The 15605-nt window shown below is 39.7% G+C and overlaps 1 protein-coding gene across 1 annotated transcript in view; it reads left to right on the plus strand.

The window, feature by feature from the left end:
• Window positions 1–1801: 1801 nt before the first annotated feature.
• OTOL1 (otolin 1) overlaps window positions 1802–15605 on the plus strand; it is a 29753-nt gene continuing 15949 nt past the window's right edge. The window contains exon 1 of the mRNA XM_067466277.1: window positions 1802–2316. Coding sequence (XP_067322378.1) covers window positions 1812–2316 — 505 coding nt within the window. The 5' untranslated portion in view covers window positions 1802–1811. The remainder of the gene's footprint in view (window positions 2317–15605) is intronic.

Here is a 15605-nt window from a genome sequence, read left to right on the forward strand (position 1 = left end):
ATGTCATTTGGTATAGCACTAAAAGCATTGCAGGCATGGCATTTAACCCCACTGGCACCTCAAAGATAGTAGCACTCAATTTTGCTATGGTCAGATTTCATCTGGAATACTATGTCCAGTCCTTAGCGGGCACCACAATGTAAGAAGGATATGACAAGTTGGTATGTTTCCAGATAGATTGATCAAAATGACAAAAGGTTTGAAAGCCAAGGAGCCACCACTGAGAAGCCCCTCTCTCTTGTTTCCAAGAGAGAGGGGTGGGACCAAGTGTAGGACCTCTCCAGCAGAACTTAGTTCTCAGGCAGACTCATATTGGGAGATGCGGTCGGGTAGATAGGTTGGGTCTGAACCATTAAGGGCTTGAAAGGTTAAAACCAACACCATGAATTGTGCCCAGAAGCAAACTAGTAGGCAGTGGAGCTGCTGCAACAGTTAGGAGGGAACATGGTAGCCATGTTTAAATATTTGAAAGGATGTCATATTGAAGATGGTGTAAGCTTGCTTTCTGCTGATCTGAGACAAGGACACAGAGCTATGGGTACCAGCTATAGGATAAGAGATTCCACTTATACATTAGGAAGAACCCCCTTCTACTAAGATCTATTCAACAGTGGAATATACCACCTCAGAGTGCAATGGAATCTCAATTTTTGGAGATTTTAAATTAAAGTCTAGATGACTATCTGTCTTTTGATTTCTGCGTGGCAGTGGCTTGGGTTGGATGGCCCTTGTTGGAACTCTATGTTTCTATGAGTCTATGAAAATAGCAGCTCGTGGAGGGAGAATTTAGTTGGAATAGTAGTAGCACCTTGTTTGAGCCTGATCTAAGATATTTGCTGCCTGAGGCAAAGGACAAAATGATATTTCTCCCTCTTTGCTGAGAAGGTGATCAAACTGGCACTTGCGGCAATACTGGTGACAGGATTTTACCCTTCTGCTCTTCCTGAGGGCAGTAGCTGACACTAACTGGGAAGACTGTATCAGTGGAGCAGAGAATCTTTGTCAGGTTTTAATGCCAACTTTGAAGGAACACTCAAAGTTGGCATTATTGAACTGAATTTAGAATTAATCTTTTTGGATTAAAGCTTGTTTTAGGTTTAGATTAAAAGCATAGCAGATTTCTCCGTCCACTGAAAGAAGAGTCAACAATCAAGGCAAGCTGGCATCAAAATGATTGTTGGTGCCAGCCTCATCTCCTTAACATATTATCCAGAATTTCACAGATGAAAACCATGATACATGTGACCAACTGACAGTTCATATGGCAAAAGTTATTAATACACAAACTAGAAAAAACTGCATTAATTTGCATTTGCCTGAGCCTGTCAGGAAGGGTGATAGTTCACCATCTTCTCACTCCCTCGCCTTCATTGGGTTAAACTGAGTGCAAACTACTTTTGGATTTGAACTCAGTTTCCATCAACTGAAGTAAGCTGAGGATAAAAGGGAAAAAATGGGAGGAGGAGAGAGAAACTATAACATTTTAAAGGCAGATAAAAAGAAGGATGAAAGAGGATTAATCAGGACTTTCAGAACAGTTGCAGAGTATGCTTCGGTATCTCATTGTTGATGTTGCACAGCTGTAAAGGTTCGCTTCCCTTTGTTGACCAATAATGACTCTAAGGTACTTGGGAAATACCCTTATCTTAGGATATTAAGACACAATCAGTCTGAATGGGAGAGATGTTCCAAAGCTTTGTAGGTATTTCAGTGTAAGCACCATAGATTAAAAAAGGTTGGGATGTTAATAGATGTAGTATTGTTTTAAAATATCATTTTCTTTGCTTCTAGATGTCTCAAACAATCCCAGAATGAAAGAAAATCCCGGAGAGCCAGTGTTCCAAAGCCAGGCAGAAAACCTTGGTGGGTGTAACAATCTCTCTTGTCCAAGAGGTGAAAAAGGTGATGCTGGAAACCCTGGTCCCATAGGCCTTCAGGGACCAAAGGGAGAAAAAGGAGAACAAGGAGAACAAGGTGCACAAGGTGACACTGGACTGAAAGGGGACCTTGGAGAGAAAGGAGAAATAGGTCTGCCCGGGCAAAAGGGGGAGCCAGGTCCAGTAGGACTCCAAGGAGATCCTGGTATAAAAGGAGATCAGGGGATCCAGGGAAAAGTGGGACCTCCTGGCCAGTGGGGGCCAACAGGACTTCCAGGTCGCAAAGGAGAAAAGGGGCAAAAGGGGGATTGTAGACCTGTTGAACCTACAGCCTTTTCGGTGGCTCTTCAGAAAAGGAGACCCTTGCCTTTGCCAGGAACCCCAGTGATATTTGAGAATGTTCTTCTGAATGAAAACGAAGGCTATCAAGAAGAAACAGGTATATTTACTGCCAATGCTGGAGGCTTCTATGTTTTCAACTATCAGCTCAGTGTTTCTGGGGGGACGGTAAAGGTTGGGCTTTTCCACAATGGTCAAAACATTCTCCAGGGATCGAGTGCAAGGCAGTTCCCCCAGAATGTTAGCCAAGTTTCTGGCTCAACGTTGGTCCAGCTTTCTGAAGATGATGAAATCTGGCTTCAAATTATGAATGCCTCTCAGAATGGTTTGATGGTCGATGAAACTACAGATTCTGTGTTTTCCGGGTTCTTGTTATACTCTGACTAATAACATGAAATTGAATCAAATAATATTATTAATGGTGATAAAGAGCCTAAATCCAATTCTAGTTTAACTAAAGTAGACCCATACAATCAATGGAATTTACTAAGTGCTGTTTTTCCATTCAACAATTGATTCAATGAATCTATTTTAATTAGGATTAATATTGGCTTTAGTCCACAGTATCAGACATTTGCAAACCTCTGACAGATTGCATTATTGCAAAGATTTGTTTCTTTGTGTACCAAACCATACTCTTATTTATAGTGCAACTACTGTTTTCAATTTTTAAAAAAAATCATCTATTGCACCTTTTCGCATGTATTGCTATATAGGGCTTAACTGTAGTTGCCAATTACAATGATTTTATTATTAGTTTAGAAAATATGGACTGATCTAACAATCTTAACATGGATAATCTGCAATAAAAATGTATGGATAGATTGGAGAGAGCAAGAATCACCCAGCAGCTATCATATTTAATAGCTGACCTTTGGCTAGTTACCAAGTCTTAGCCTACCTCACCAAAAGGTTGTGAAAGGAAGCCATGCCCTTGCCTTGTGCTCCTTTCTTCAAAGGCAAAAGATGAGCTGAGTTTGCAGGCTTTATGTTTTGCATGTCTGTTGACAAAGCTTTCTTGATTCCTAATTAAAGCAAACTCAAGAGACTGCAACTTGCACTATCCTACCAATTGAGATAATTGATTGCCTCTCTTCAAACGAGTATCATCACTGGGTTACATTTCAGCAGAACTGTGGTGCCATTTTTTTTTTGTTATACTTGTTTCCTTTGTTAATGCATTTATGTTGATGGGGGAAGATTATAGTAAAAATAATAAAGTGGAATCAGGAATTAAAGCCTTTACATCTACAGATTATCTGCTGTTGTCTAGTATGTGTTTTGGTTCTTGGTTATCAGAGTCAAATGTTTTTGTCTTGTCCCCTCCCCCTCCCACAATTTTATCTAGAGGTGTCAAATGTGTGGCCCTTCACTGCCTCCAAATGTGTGGCCCTTCACTGCCAACACCCAGGAGGCCCAGCCAGCTTGTTCAATGGCCAGGGACTCTGGAAGCTGAAGTCCAAAACACCTGGACGGCCACACGTTTGACACCACTGGTCCAATCAGTGCAATTTCTATTACTACCAAAAGTGCCTTTTCCCTTTTGAAGCTATGTGACACATCCAAAATGATCACAAAGGCACCAACATCCCACCGAGTGTTACTGCTGTTATTAGTCCATGCAATGAGACAACTTTATCACACTTTCCAATACTTGATGATTTATAGAAATACACAAAACCCATAGCCAAGAAATCATAAACTTTCTTCTAGATTGGAAACCTTCCCCCACAAATCCTATGATCACTCAGTTACATCAAGAAAACAAATTTTGAAGGTTTCCCATAGACCGTGCAAGTATGAATTGAGTCAGGATTTATCTCCTTATGTACAGACAGCTTTAATTTGGAATCACAGAGGCCAGGTACACTTTGAGGAGAGCAGCTATCAAGCCCAAAATTAAGCTGCAAGATGAAAATGACAGTGTGTCGCATATTCCTATTTTTAATAACTCATGTAAATGAAGCAAAATGAGAAAAAACCCCAACCATTACAAGGAACATTGCAGCTTGGCTACTGTCAAAAATATGTGTTGCCCTTTATAGATATCCATTTCTGGACATAATTATATACTTTCTCCTCTTCTATATTGTCACTGTTTAAGTAATTCAAAAGAACTTCATTAGAAAAAAATATTAACTCGAGCCAAGAAATTAAATCTAGATGTCACGCTTAGAAGCAGTGGGTAACTTTGTTGATGCATAACTAACATTTAAACTTTTGGATTCAAAGTGTGCACTGTAATTAGGATGCCATTAATTGAGCCCCAATAAGCAATTTCCTTACAAATTGCAAGTATAAATTGCCCTTTTTGTAGCTACATTGCATTTTTGTGCCTATTATTATATTTCATTTTGTTTCCAGTCTTTGGATGCAAGGCTATTAACAAAAATGGATTCACCCTTCTCTTAATTCAGTGGATTTATCATTGTGAACAATAAATGAAAGGCAACACAAACTTTATTGGTTTCATACTGTTTATTGCTACTTACAATGGAGTGTAATTAGAAGCATTTAGACAGTACAGACATTAAAAGGAAGTTCTTATCCATACATTACTGGCTGATCATTGTAACTGGAGCTGGGTTTTAAAGTTGGCCATTTGATGAAGATATTGTTAGCTACCAAGGCATGGTAGCAGGAGGTGTTTGGATTCTGGCAGTCCTGTAGTGAATATAGGGACAAAAACTTGGCCATCGCAAAACATTATGGTTAATGTCAAGGCCTTGGGAGGGAAGAAGCAAGCTTTTTTCTCAGACCAATCTATTGGCCTGAGAAGCTCCAAGGTCTTACAGGATGTCCACAAGAGTCCAAAAGTCCAAATCCCTCTCATTTTTCTCTGCCTCTCAGGCATATATTTTCTCAGTTGCAATGAACCAAAAATAACAAGGTTCCAGATCCAGCTTAAAGCTCTATACCAAGCGTAGGGGAAGTGAAGACCATAGGCTGCATTCTTCCCATGGACCCATCTTTTGCAGCCTTGAAGCCCTTCAGGAATACCCTAAAGTCTTTTGACTTCTCAGCTTTTTAAAAAAAATTGTGCATTTGTTGGGTGAAAATCACTACCATCCCAAATTTTCTAAGGCACACAAACTAAGAAAATGTATTATTGTTGTGTATAGAATCATAGAATCATAGAATTGGACGAGACCTCATGGGCCATCCTGTCCAACCCCCTGCCAAGAAGCAGGAAAACTGCATTCAAAACACCCCCGACAGAGGGCCACTCAGCTTCTGTTTAAAAGCCTCCAAAGAAGGAGCCTCCATCACACTCCGGGACAGAGAGATCCACAGATGAACAACTCTCACAGTCAGGAAGTTCTTCCTAATGTTCAGATGGAATTTCCTTTCTTGTAGTGTGAATCCATTGTTTCGCATCCTAGTTTCCAGGGCAGCAGAAAACAAGCTTGCTCCCTCCTCACTATGACTTCCTCCCACATACCTCCTCTCAGCCTTCTCTTCTTCAGGCTAAACATGCCCAGCTCTTTAAGCTGCTCCTCATGTAGTCTGACATGGTGGTTGTTACGAGTGGTCCAGCATTACTGTGTTCTCAAACAATATGCTGTGTCCAGGTTGGTTCATCAGGTACTCTGCTATGGCTGACTTCTCTGGCTGTATTAGTCTGCAGTGCCGATCATGTTTCTTGATTCGTGTTTGTGCCTCCATGTTATTTCTGGCTAATGACAACCCTCTCACAGGGCTTTCTTGATCTTCTTCTGAGGCTGAGTGTGACTTCCCCAAGGTCACCCAGTGGGTTTCCATGGCTGAGTCAGGGCTTGAACCCTGGTCTCTAGAGTCAAAGTTCGACATGCTGGTTCTTATTAGGAAAAAGCACCTCCATAGCTGAAATCATCTCCAGAATCCCTTTGTTTCTTGTAATCATTTTGAAGGAGAAACAATGTGACAGCATTCCTGATTGCCATTTTGAATGAGAAATGGAAACAAAACCAAGTATCCGGAAGCGCTCAGGTCCATGTCAGAACTGGGAATAGTTTTGAAAAATTGGACCTATACTGCCTCTGTATTTGCTCACCTCTTCTTTATAGAATAGCCAACCTATATAGCATTTCAGAGGAGATGGGTTAATTTAAGTGAAATAAAAAAGTAAAAATATGGAAAAGATGCATCAGACTGACAAAAGAAAACAACAACAACAATAACAATAACAATAATACACTTTATTTATATTCCATTTTATCTCCCCGGAGGGACTCAGAATGGAACATATATAAGGCAAACATTCAATGCCTTTTTACACAAACAGTGACATATAATATACAGATAAGGTAAAGGCCTTCCCCCTTTTCCGTCTCCGGCATATGGAGGTGATGCTCAACTTCCAGCCATGGGGAGGTGCTCTTGTTCCATTTTCTACTCCAAAGAAGCCTGCTGTCTATAGACATCTCCAATCTTTTTGCCAGCATGTCTGTATGGAGCACACTTTTACTTTCCCACCGAGGTGATACCTATTGATATATTCACATTGCATGCTTTTGAACTGCTAGGTTGGCAGAAGCTAGGACTGACAGTCAGCAGCTCACCCTGACATGCGGCTTCAAACAGTTGACTTCAAACAGGTCAGCAGCCTTCCCTGCAGTTAGCGGCTTTAACCACTGTGCTAACGTGACCACCCACTATTCCTTAAAAATAAGGAATAGTGTATTCCTTATCTTTACATACTATTCATAAGGCAGATTCAGAATAGCAAAAAAAAAAAAAAAAAAAAAAAAAAAAAAGGAGCAAAACAGCACCAGGCTGAGCCCATAAGTGTCAGGTAGAGAGACAAAAAGGCTCCACTCCAAATGACTGAGGGATTTCCAACATGAGGGCATTGGCCCCAATAATAATTCTGCGCCCCTGAAATTTCCCTCCAGCCTTCAAATGTCTTGCAGGGCAGAAAATGAAACTCTGAACATTGTTTATACTTCGAACTCTTGTCTTAGTTAGGTGTGAATTCCCATGGTAATTTTGTTGGCCTCATTTCTTTAAATGCCTAAACTGTATTTCTAAAAATACAGATGTCTTTCTAGATATAACTGAGGAAGCAGATTTAATCTGTGCTACCAACTTTGTTCTCTCACAGATAGTCTCTAATGTGCTGCAAGATCCCTTTGCACACTGTTATTCCAGACTAATGCAGACATGTCGTTGTATTTCTGGATGTTCGCTATAAATTTTAAATTACTATAATGCTCGTTTCAGCAATTCTTATGTAGCTAGCTACACCTCTTAGATACCCCATTTTATATACAGACTCTCAGCAACCAAAGATAGACTTTATTTATCCCATCACCACCTGAGTAGGTATGGTGATCACACACTGTATCTGTAAGGTAAAGGTAAAGGTTTTCCCATGACATTAAGTCCAGTCATGTCTGACTCTGAGGGTTGGTGCTCATTTCCATTTCTAAGCTGAAGAGCTGGCACTATCCATAGACATCTCCAAGGTCATGTAGCCAGCATGACTGCATGGAGTGCCATTACCTCCCCACTGGAGTGGTACCTATTGATCTACTCACATTTGAATGTTTTTGAACTGCTAGGTTGGCAGACGTTGGGGCTAAGAGTGGGAGCTCATGCTGCTCCCCAGATTTGAACCTGCAATCTTTTGGTCAGCAGGTTTGGCAGCTCAGCGCTTTAACCCACTGCACTACTGTAGCTGTAGAAAGAAGCAAATGCATCTGAGGCAGAGATGTGCTTGTTTTACTGTGAAAACAGCGAAACATGGTCGAACTAACAAGACTTTTGCTCTAGTGTTAAGAATCAGCCATCATGTCACAAGTGTCCCTAGTCCTATGTTTAACATTCATGGAGAATAGCAGGGCCTCCTAGAAAGATCTTAGCATCACAGAGAAAACTGGATTTTTTTGCAGTCAATAGTAGACTATACTTCAGTTGTCCAAATTTCTTAAGGTCATTCCATTTTTTCAGCTGCTTTTAAAAAGTCCTGGTTTTCTCTCGCCTTCTGCCTTTGTCCTCAGCTTACTTCAATTGCTGCTGATTGGCTTCCAAGCTCAAAAGTAGCTTTAATGGTGTTAACTCAGGAGATAAGGGGAGAAGACAGGAAAAGTTGAATCTTGCCCTTCTCAAACAGTTGTAGTTGGTGTGTCTTCTTGACCACATGTCCTGCTTTTCATCTGTAACATGTTGGATACTATGTGTGTGTGGGATGTGTGTATGGGTTTTGTGGTGGCTAGGCTATTCTCTCTCTTTTCTTATCAGCTTTCTTGTATTGATGCTGGTATTGCTACTGTTTACCAACATCAACATTGTACTGTATGTGTTTTGTTTAAAGGGATGGATCTAAACAAAGGGATTTATTATGTTGCTGTGCCACTGAATTTTGGCATCAATATAACTACCAGCAGCATGGGATGATACACTATGTGTTCAAGGGCACAACTCCCCAAGACTGTTGTCCTAAGACTTGATTGTGGAAGAAGATGTGATTTAGAAGACTATATCCTCACACATCTGCAGTATCTCAGATAGCGTGTGATGTTATGGTGATTCAGAGTGGGGACTTCATCTCCATGTTCATCTGAAGAACTGCCACTAATTCATAAGCTCATGCTAAAACATATTACAGCAGCGATATTCTAAATCTCTGTAGATTGGACTATTGCTATCATAGTATCCACATCCCAACATATCTTTGAAGTGACAACCAGTTTTGTGTCTGCTTCAGCTGATGAAAAAAAAAATCAATAAAAGCATATTTCTGGTGCTGTTCATATGTTCAACCTTTCCAAGTATAACTGAAGAAAAAATAATGAAAATCCTTTAACTTGAATATAGAGTTCTGACAAGGGGACTAAAAGTGGATGACCTTTAAAATTGCTTACACAATGAAAACATAAATGCATATGAACAAGGCAGCAAAAGGTCAGGACAAAGGCAAAGTTGACATCAATGCAGTTGGAATGATATCTAGAATTCTGCATTATAGAATATAGAAAAGTACCCGAAGGAACTCATTGTTTTTGGCAAATTTATGTTTTCCTGTGCTAATCTGATATTGTCTTAATCTTTTCTCAGTCCGAACTCTCATTTTTCTAGCCATATAGTATTCTTATTTAAGCCAAATGCTTACTCAAATTTTAATTGTGCAGATTATGATAGATGTTTTATTGTTAACCATGCTTTTAAATGCACTTGTTTAATGATTAGCTGTTCTGTGGTTTTTTTTTTTAATATTTAATTTCATTTGATTAGTACAATGCTGTTAGTATTCCATATTACCGTATGTTTATTGCTGTAATGTTTTGGTATACTCAGATCTGCACGCAGTATTTGTCGATACATCACACAGTCCTGGACACTTGAGAAATGCCTGACAAAAGCCAGCATAGTGATCTTGTTTGTGGTATACTGCTCTTGTTGTGTATCAAACAACAACAACAACAACATGCTGTCAAAGGCTTTCATAGCTGGAATCATTAAGTTGCTGTGAGTTTTCCGGGCTGTATGGCCATGTTCCACCAGCATTCTCTTCTGACGTTTCGCCTGCATCCTTGTCTGGCATCTTCAGAGGTTGTAAGCCACATTGAGTCTCTTTTTTTGGGAGAGAAAGTGGGATAATAATAATAATAATAATAATAATAATAATAATAATATTTTAGAGGCAAGTGGTAAGTTCCCAAAGAATGGTTATCACTGAACCACTCAGCAGCAGACTGCTGACCTGCAGATGGCATTGGATTTACATTTACTCCAATTTCATCATTGTTCCTTTGGTTTTCTGGAGAAGTCACCAATCCAATGTCTTCCCTGGTTGCTGCATCCTCTCATTGGCTATGATTAAAGCAACAAAAGAAATAAAATAAATTACTACTACCAATTGGACTGGCTTCTTCTGTGTGCTGTGAAGAGTGAGAACTCTTGATAAGAGGAATACTCATAAGGTAGGAAATTATAATAATAAACATTTCATCCCTTTGAATAAAACTTTCTTGCAGGAAACATTTGGGCTTCTGTGGTTGTTGTCAGTAGAATTTGATCTTTGAGAGCAATTATATATAAAGTGCATAGCTGCAAAGAGACTGTTTAGTTTTCCTTGGGAGAAACCTCAAAAGTGTTTCTTAAAACATAGGAGAAAGAAATACAGGTTGTTTCTTTAACTTTTCATTGTAAAAAATTCTGGAAATGAAAACTACCTCTATCTTTTATCAGTGAACAAATGCCAACGATAATAGGCATATTAAAGCTTAGCTTCAGGGAAAATATTCATGCCAAACAGATTCATAGTGTAGAATTAAATATAATTGGATGTTTTGTTAAAATGTAGTTATATGAAATGATCTTTTATGAAACCGAGGGCCTTAACATTTTATTTAGAATATGTTTGGATTCTCTGTCTATTCAAGGAATGCTTAAAGTGAGATAGTATTATTTTTGTTGCACTTTACATACGCATTCCTTATCTGGAATTCCAAAATATTCCAAAATCTAAAATTGTTCACAGGGTGCAATGCACACAAGCTTTGTTTCATACACACAATTACTTGAAATGGGATGCATAAAATTACCTTCAGGCTGTATGTATAAGATGTATATGAATGATAAATGAATGTTGTGTTTAGATATGGGTTCCATTTCCAAGACATGTCACCATGTATATATAAGTATTCCAAAAATCCAAATAAAATAAAATAAAATTCCAAAATACGGAACTCCTCTGTTCTCAGGCATTTTGAATATGGGATGCTAAAATGGCACTAAGAAAAAATCAGGCAGAAAAGAACAGAGGAAAGAAAAACTGTCTGCAGTCCAAGCATCAACAGAGAAGAAATGTAGAAAGCTGCTGTAGAAAGTCAGAATCAGACTGCAGACAAAATTAGATTTTGGATTACAATAACCACAATAGTTCAGCCATCATGACCACATTCTGGAAGCTGTTGCACAAAAATTAACTTCTCCAAATACAGGAAAAGAATTGGTGAGGAAGCCCGCTATATACATAAATGTCGGGGCCTCCTGCCTATTTTCTTAACTTTTCCCATCTATGTTGCTGCAGACTTGATAGTCCATACAGCACAGAACTGAGGAATTTCAGACTAGATGCTCTTTATTGAGTTTTGGGATTGGTGATGCTTAGCTTTTGTTATCCTTCTTTTCTTGTCTGCAGTTTAAAAATATACTCCCCCCTTTCCATACCTTGTAAAATAGTGGCAGGTAGTGGTTTTCATGATAAATCTGCTCCAGTTTTAAATTTGAAATTTAATAGAGCACTCCAAAAGGCTGAGCCTATTTGGAAAACTGTGCCAGCAGCTGGCTTCTTCTAAAATCATTTGTTTTGCCTTAGGGTGGATCTAGACAGACCCTTTATTGCGGAAACTTCCACAATAAAAAGGAGGTTGTCCAGACAAACTGGCATTAATCTGCCACAAACCAGGAAAACCCTGGTTTGTAGTGAATTAATTTGATAGTGGGTTTATTCTGTGCCTTCTTGGAAGGTGTGGGACAAGCCCACTACTTCTGGTGTCTGGACTGCAGTCCAGACAGTACTCCCACAGTTTTCAGGTGTAAATTAGCCCAGAAAACAGTGGGAATACCAACCCCCTTCCCAGAAGCCCCCAAAACACAGTAAAAAAAAGAAAAGAACCCACCCAGGCTCCATGGGATGGCTGCCGGAGTTCTCCTGGCGCATACAAGTGATGCGCCAGGAGAAAGGGGGGGGGGGAAAGAAAATCGCTCATGCTCCCCTTCTCCTGGCACATCATTTGTACACTCCAGGAGAACTCCGGCAGCCATCCCATGGAGCCCAAGTGAGTTCTTTTCTTTTTACTATGTTTAGGTGGGCTTCTGGGGAGTGGGTTACAGTGTCCCAGTGTTCTATTGGGAAGACCCAGTAGAACATCTGGACACCTACCCCAGAAAGCATGCACTTTCTGGGTAGTATGTAGATGGGCCCCCTGGAAGAGCTGTATTTTTAAACCCAGATTTTCCTGGGATAAAGGCCTATCTGGAACTGCCCTCACTCACACGGAAGCCATTAAACTGCCGAAAACAAGAGAGCTGATCCCCATTATCTATCTTCCACAAGGTAGTGATACAAAGTTATATTAGTGCCATGTCTTGCTGCATGAAGAAAGAGAGATTGCTTTGAAAGCATGTAAGAAAGGAAAGAAAAGCTAATTCTTGTATGATAGGGAAGGACTATGTCATTTCTGATTTATTGTTTAGGTTTATTGCAAGAAAACATTAAGATGTTTTGGCCTGGTCCCCAATAAAATGCAGGGGAATTCTCTATTCCCTGCAAGAAATCTTACATTCTAGAGCTGTTTTCCAAAGCTGGACTCTTCTAAACTTTGAGCTGTAGCAATGAGCTTCAAACAAATTTGGATCACTATATTTATAAGAGAAACTTCATGGACAAAAATTAGAGAGAAATTCCAGGGACTGTGGCCACATTAATCCCTCTACTTTTATCACCATTAAGATTTAGGTTGTCAGGGCAATGTGATGAACTGGAGGATAGCAGGTGAGGTGTCCAGCAAAAGAAGTTTTTATGTCTTTGGAGAAAGGAGTCATAATCTTGCATTCTCTATAAACACTGTTGGATCAGACTTGCCTGTGGATCAGGGCACTTGAAAGAGCTACTCTTGTTAATTGTGGACACTGATGCCCTTGCCTCATCTTTCTCTGAGCTCCACACAAACTATATCAAACCACTGTGCAGCTAGATACTGCTTGCAGGTTGTAGCTCCCCACTGCAGAAATGTAGAATATAGTAGGATACCGTATCCATGAGCAATACATCCCAAGACCTTCAAGAAACCTAAAATTATGGAAAATTGCAAATCCTATATTTTGACTATACTTGAGCGAGAAATATATCATAGAATTGCACTGGATGATCTTGAGAGGCCCACAAACACTTTTGAGTGGAATATTTTTTGGGTAAATGAAATTGTGGATATTAAATCCATGAATATAGGAATCCTGCAGCATTTCTGTGTCTATGCTCATTTCATTGAATCTGAAATATTGGTGTGGAAACAGTAAGTGTAATTAGGAGAAACTGTACAAAGAGATACCCTCTATGTTGCAGCATTATTTCCATTAAAAATAATAGATTCTCCAGCATTAAATGAGATCCCAGGACATGGCAAAGCATGCTGTGTTGGTATTTGTCCTTGCCATGTTGTTTAGAGGTGTCTCCTTACTTGGACCACCACCCACCCTGAACTGAGGTGAGGAAAACTGTGAAAACTGACTCTAGGACAATGATTTCCAAATTCTCAGCTGCCTTGGCCAATGATCATAGATTCTGGGAGTTGAAGTCCAAAACACTTGGAAACCAGAGTTGGGAAACATTGCTGTAGGGAACTGATCAACCACCTGTGGTTGGTTAATTGCAGTGGTTCCCAACCTTTTTTTGACCAGGGAACATTTGACCAGGGACCACTATCCAACATTAGTACCAAAGGGGTTATGAACTAGTTTTTGATCAACTTTAGATTTGGCTTGGTTATTTGGGGTGCTGATTCAGAAAATTGCATAGACCACGTCCGTTCTAGTTTCTGCTACAGAACACATGCCATCCAGTAGTTACCATCTGCTCACGCACAGAAAACCATATTTAATAATCTAGAGCTGATGTGGTCTATCCAATGCAATTTTCTGAATCAACACCTCAAATAACCCCAGGAATAGGCCTAAAAATGAAGACACCAGGATTTTTTTTGTTTGGTTGTGTTATTATCTGCAGACCTGATTTTAGGTCCTGTGGCCCAACAGTGGGCTACATCCCATAGGTTGGCAACCACTGGCTTATTGTGACATTTGAAGCAAGTACTCTGGTTACTTCTCCTCCAGTGATCCAAAATCATAAGCTAAGAACACTGGCTTATAAATCTGGCTTTTCAAGGAATGGAAAAGCCAGAGTGTTGGGCATCAGATTAACAAATCACATATAATGAAAAGTCCATGATAACTACAGAAAGTAGTTACTAAAGTAACTACAGAAAGTAGTTACTAACACATACAGGTTCTATAGCTTATCATGACCTGCAGACTGGATCATAATTAACTCTTCAGCTATTATGTAGAAATTGTCTACAGACCTAGTTGACTAGACCAGTCTAGGTATAATGAATCAGGAGTTAGCTCTATCGCAAAGCTGAGTGAGGTGGATACATTAAGTAGCAGATTGGGAATTGGGGAGACATTCAAGGCAGTAAATTTCCAGCAACATTAGGTTCTGGCCTTTCATATCCTTTCTAAAAATCCTTCCTATAATATCTAAATTTGAAGCAGTAGGGAAAAAATCAGTTCAGAATCTTATTGAAGAACCATTTAAGTTTTTGTGCCTAAGAAGAGAAGGCGTTTCTTGGCACTTCTTGGATTATCTCTGACTTTGCAGATATTTTATATCTTTTGCCACTGTGTTTCTCTGAGGCTTCCATGAATAAAGCAACTATTCTGGTGCTTCTAGGCTTTCTTTTCTTTGTTAACAGTGACATTGTCACCTTGACCAATCTTCTGTTCCATATGCCAGCATGTTGCCTTTGATAGTCACAAGTCTTTCCTGAGTGTTTAAGTTCACGTTCCGCTTCGGTAAACCTCACAGGCCATTACCTTGCTAATTGTTCGAGTTACGAATCTCTAACAAAGCAATGGATTGTCCTTAGTTATTTGGAGTAAGGCATACCAGGGCTCTTCTGTAAAGGGAAGTGACCACCTCACCTTTCACTTCTTGCGTCAACCTGATGCCAGCACCCTAAAAACAACCTCTCTGTTGTTTGGCTTTTGGCTGACTCTGCGGCTGGGGCTTTTGAGAGGGGTGTCTTATTGTCAGTCTATTGGCATCAAGATCTCTGACAGTACAAAAAACAAAGTGCTCTGTGGAATCAACAGGCTGAACTTCTGTTTACACATAGTAATAATAAATATCATTTGGGAAATGATCATGAGAATCTTCTGGAAAACAAATCTCATCGTACAACAACTAGTTTCCTGTTTATGTCCACTAGATAGTGCCACAGACCTTCTTTTTGCACTTAAACTTCCAGAACCACCTGATACATGGTTCTAGGAGCTGTACTAAAATAATCATTTTTTTCCATGGTATCTTCAGTCTCTCCAAGCTGAGCCAATGCCATGTACTGCATAACTTTACATTTAGTTCACAAAAGCAACCTATGAAGAAGGCCAACTGTGAATGGGAAGTCTGGTGGGCTGACTTATCCTGAGTTTCTGTCCACTATCCTCTACTTTAGTCACACAAGTCACATCTTCTTTAATACACTGCAATCATGCCCATACACAAGAATGTGAACATACACACACATTTCAGTTTCCTGATATTTCCGCAAGCATAATAACCCAGATAGTGTCTCTCAACATTTTTAAATGTTTTGCTCTTTTACAACCCCATCAAGTTTT

This window comes from Anolis sagrei, chromosome 3 (assembly GCF_037176765.1).
Source record: "Anolis sagrei isolate rAnoSag1 chromosome 3, rAnoSag1.mat, whole genome shotgun sequence".
NCBI classification, from domain to species: domain Eukaryota; kingdom Metazoa; phylum Chordata; class Lepidosauria; order Squamata; family Dactyloidae; genus Anolis; species Anolis sagrei.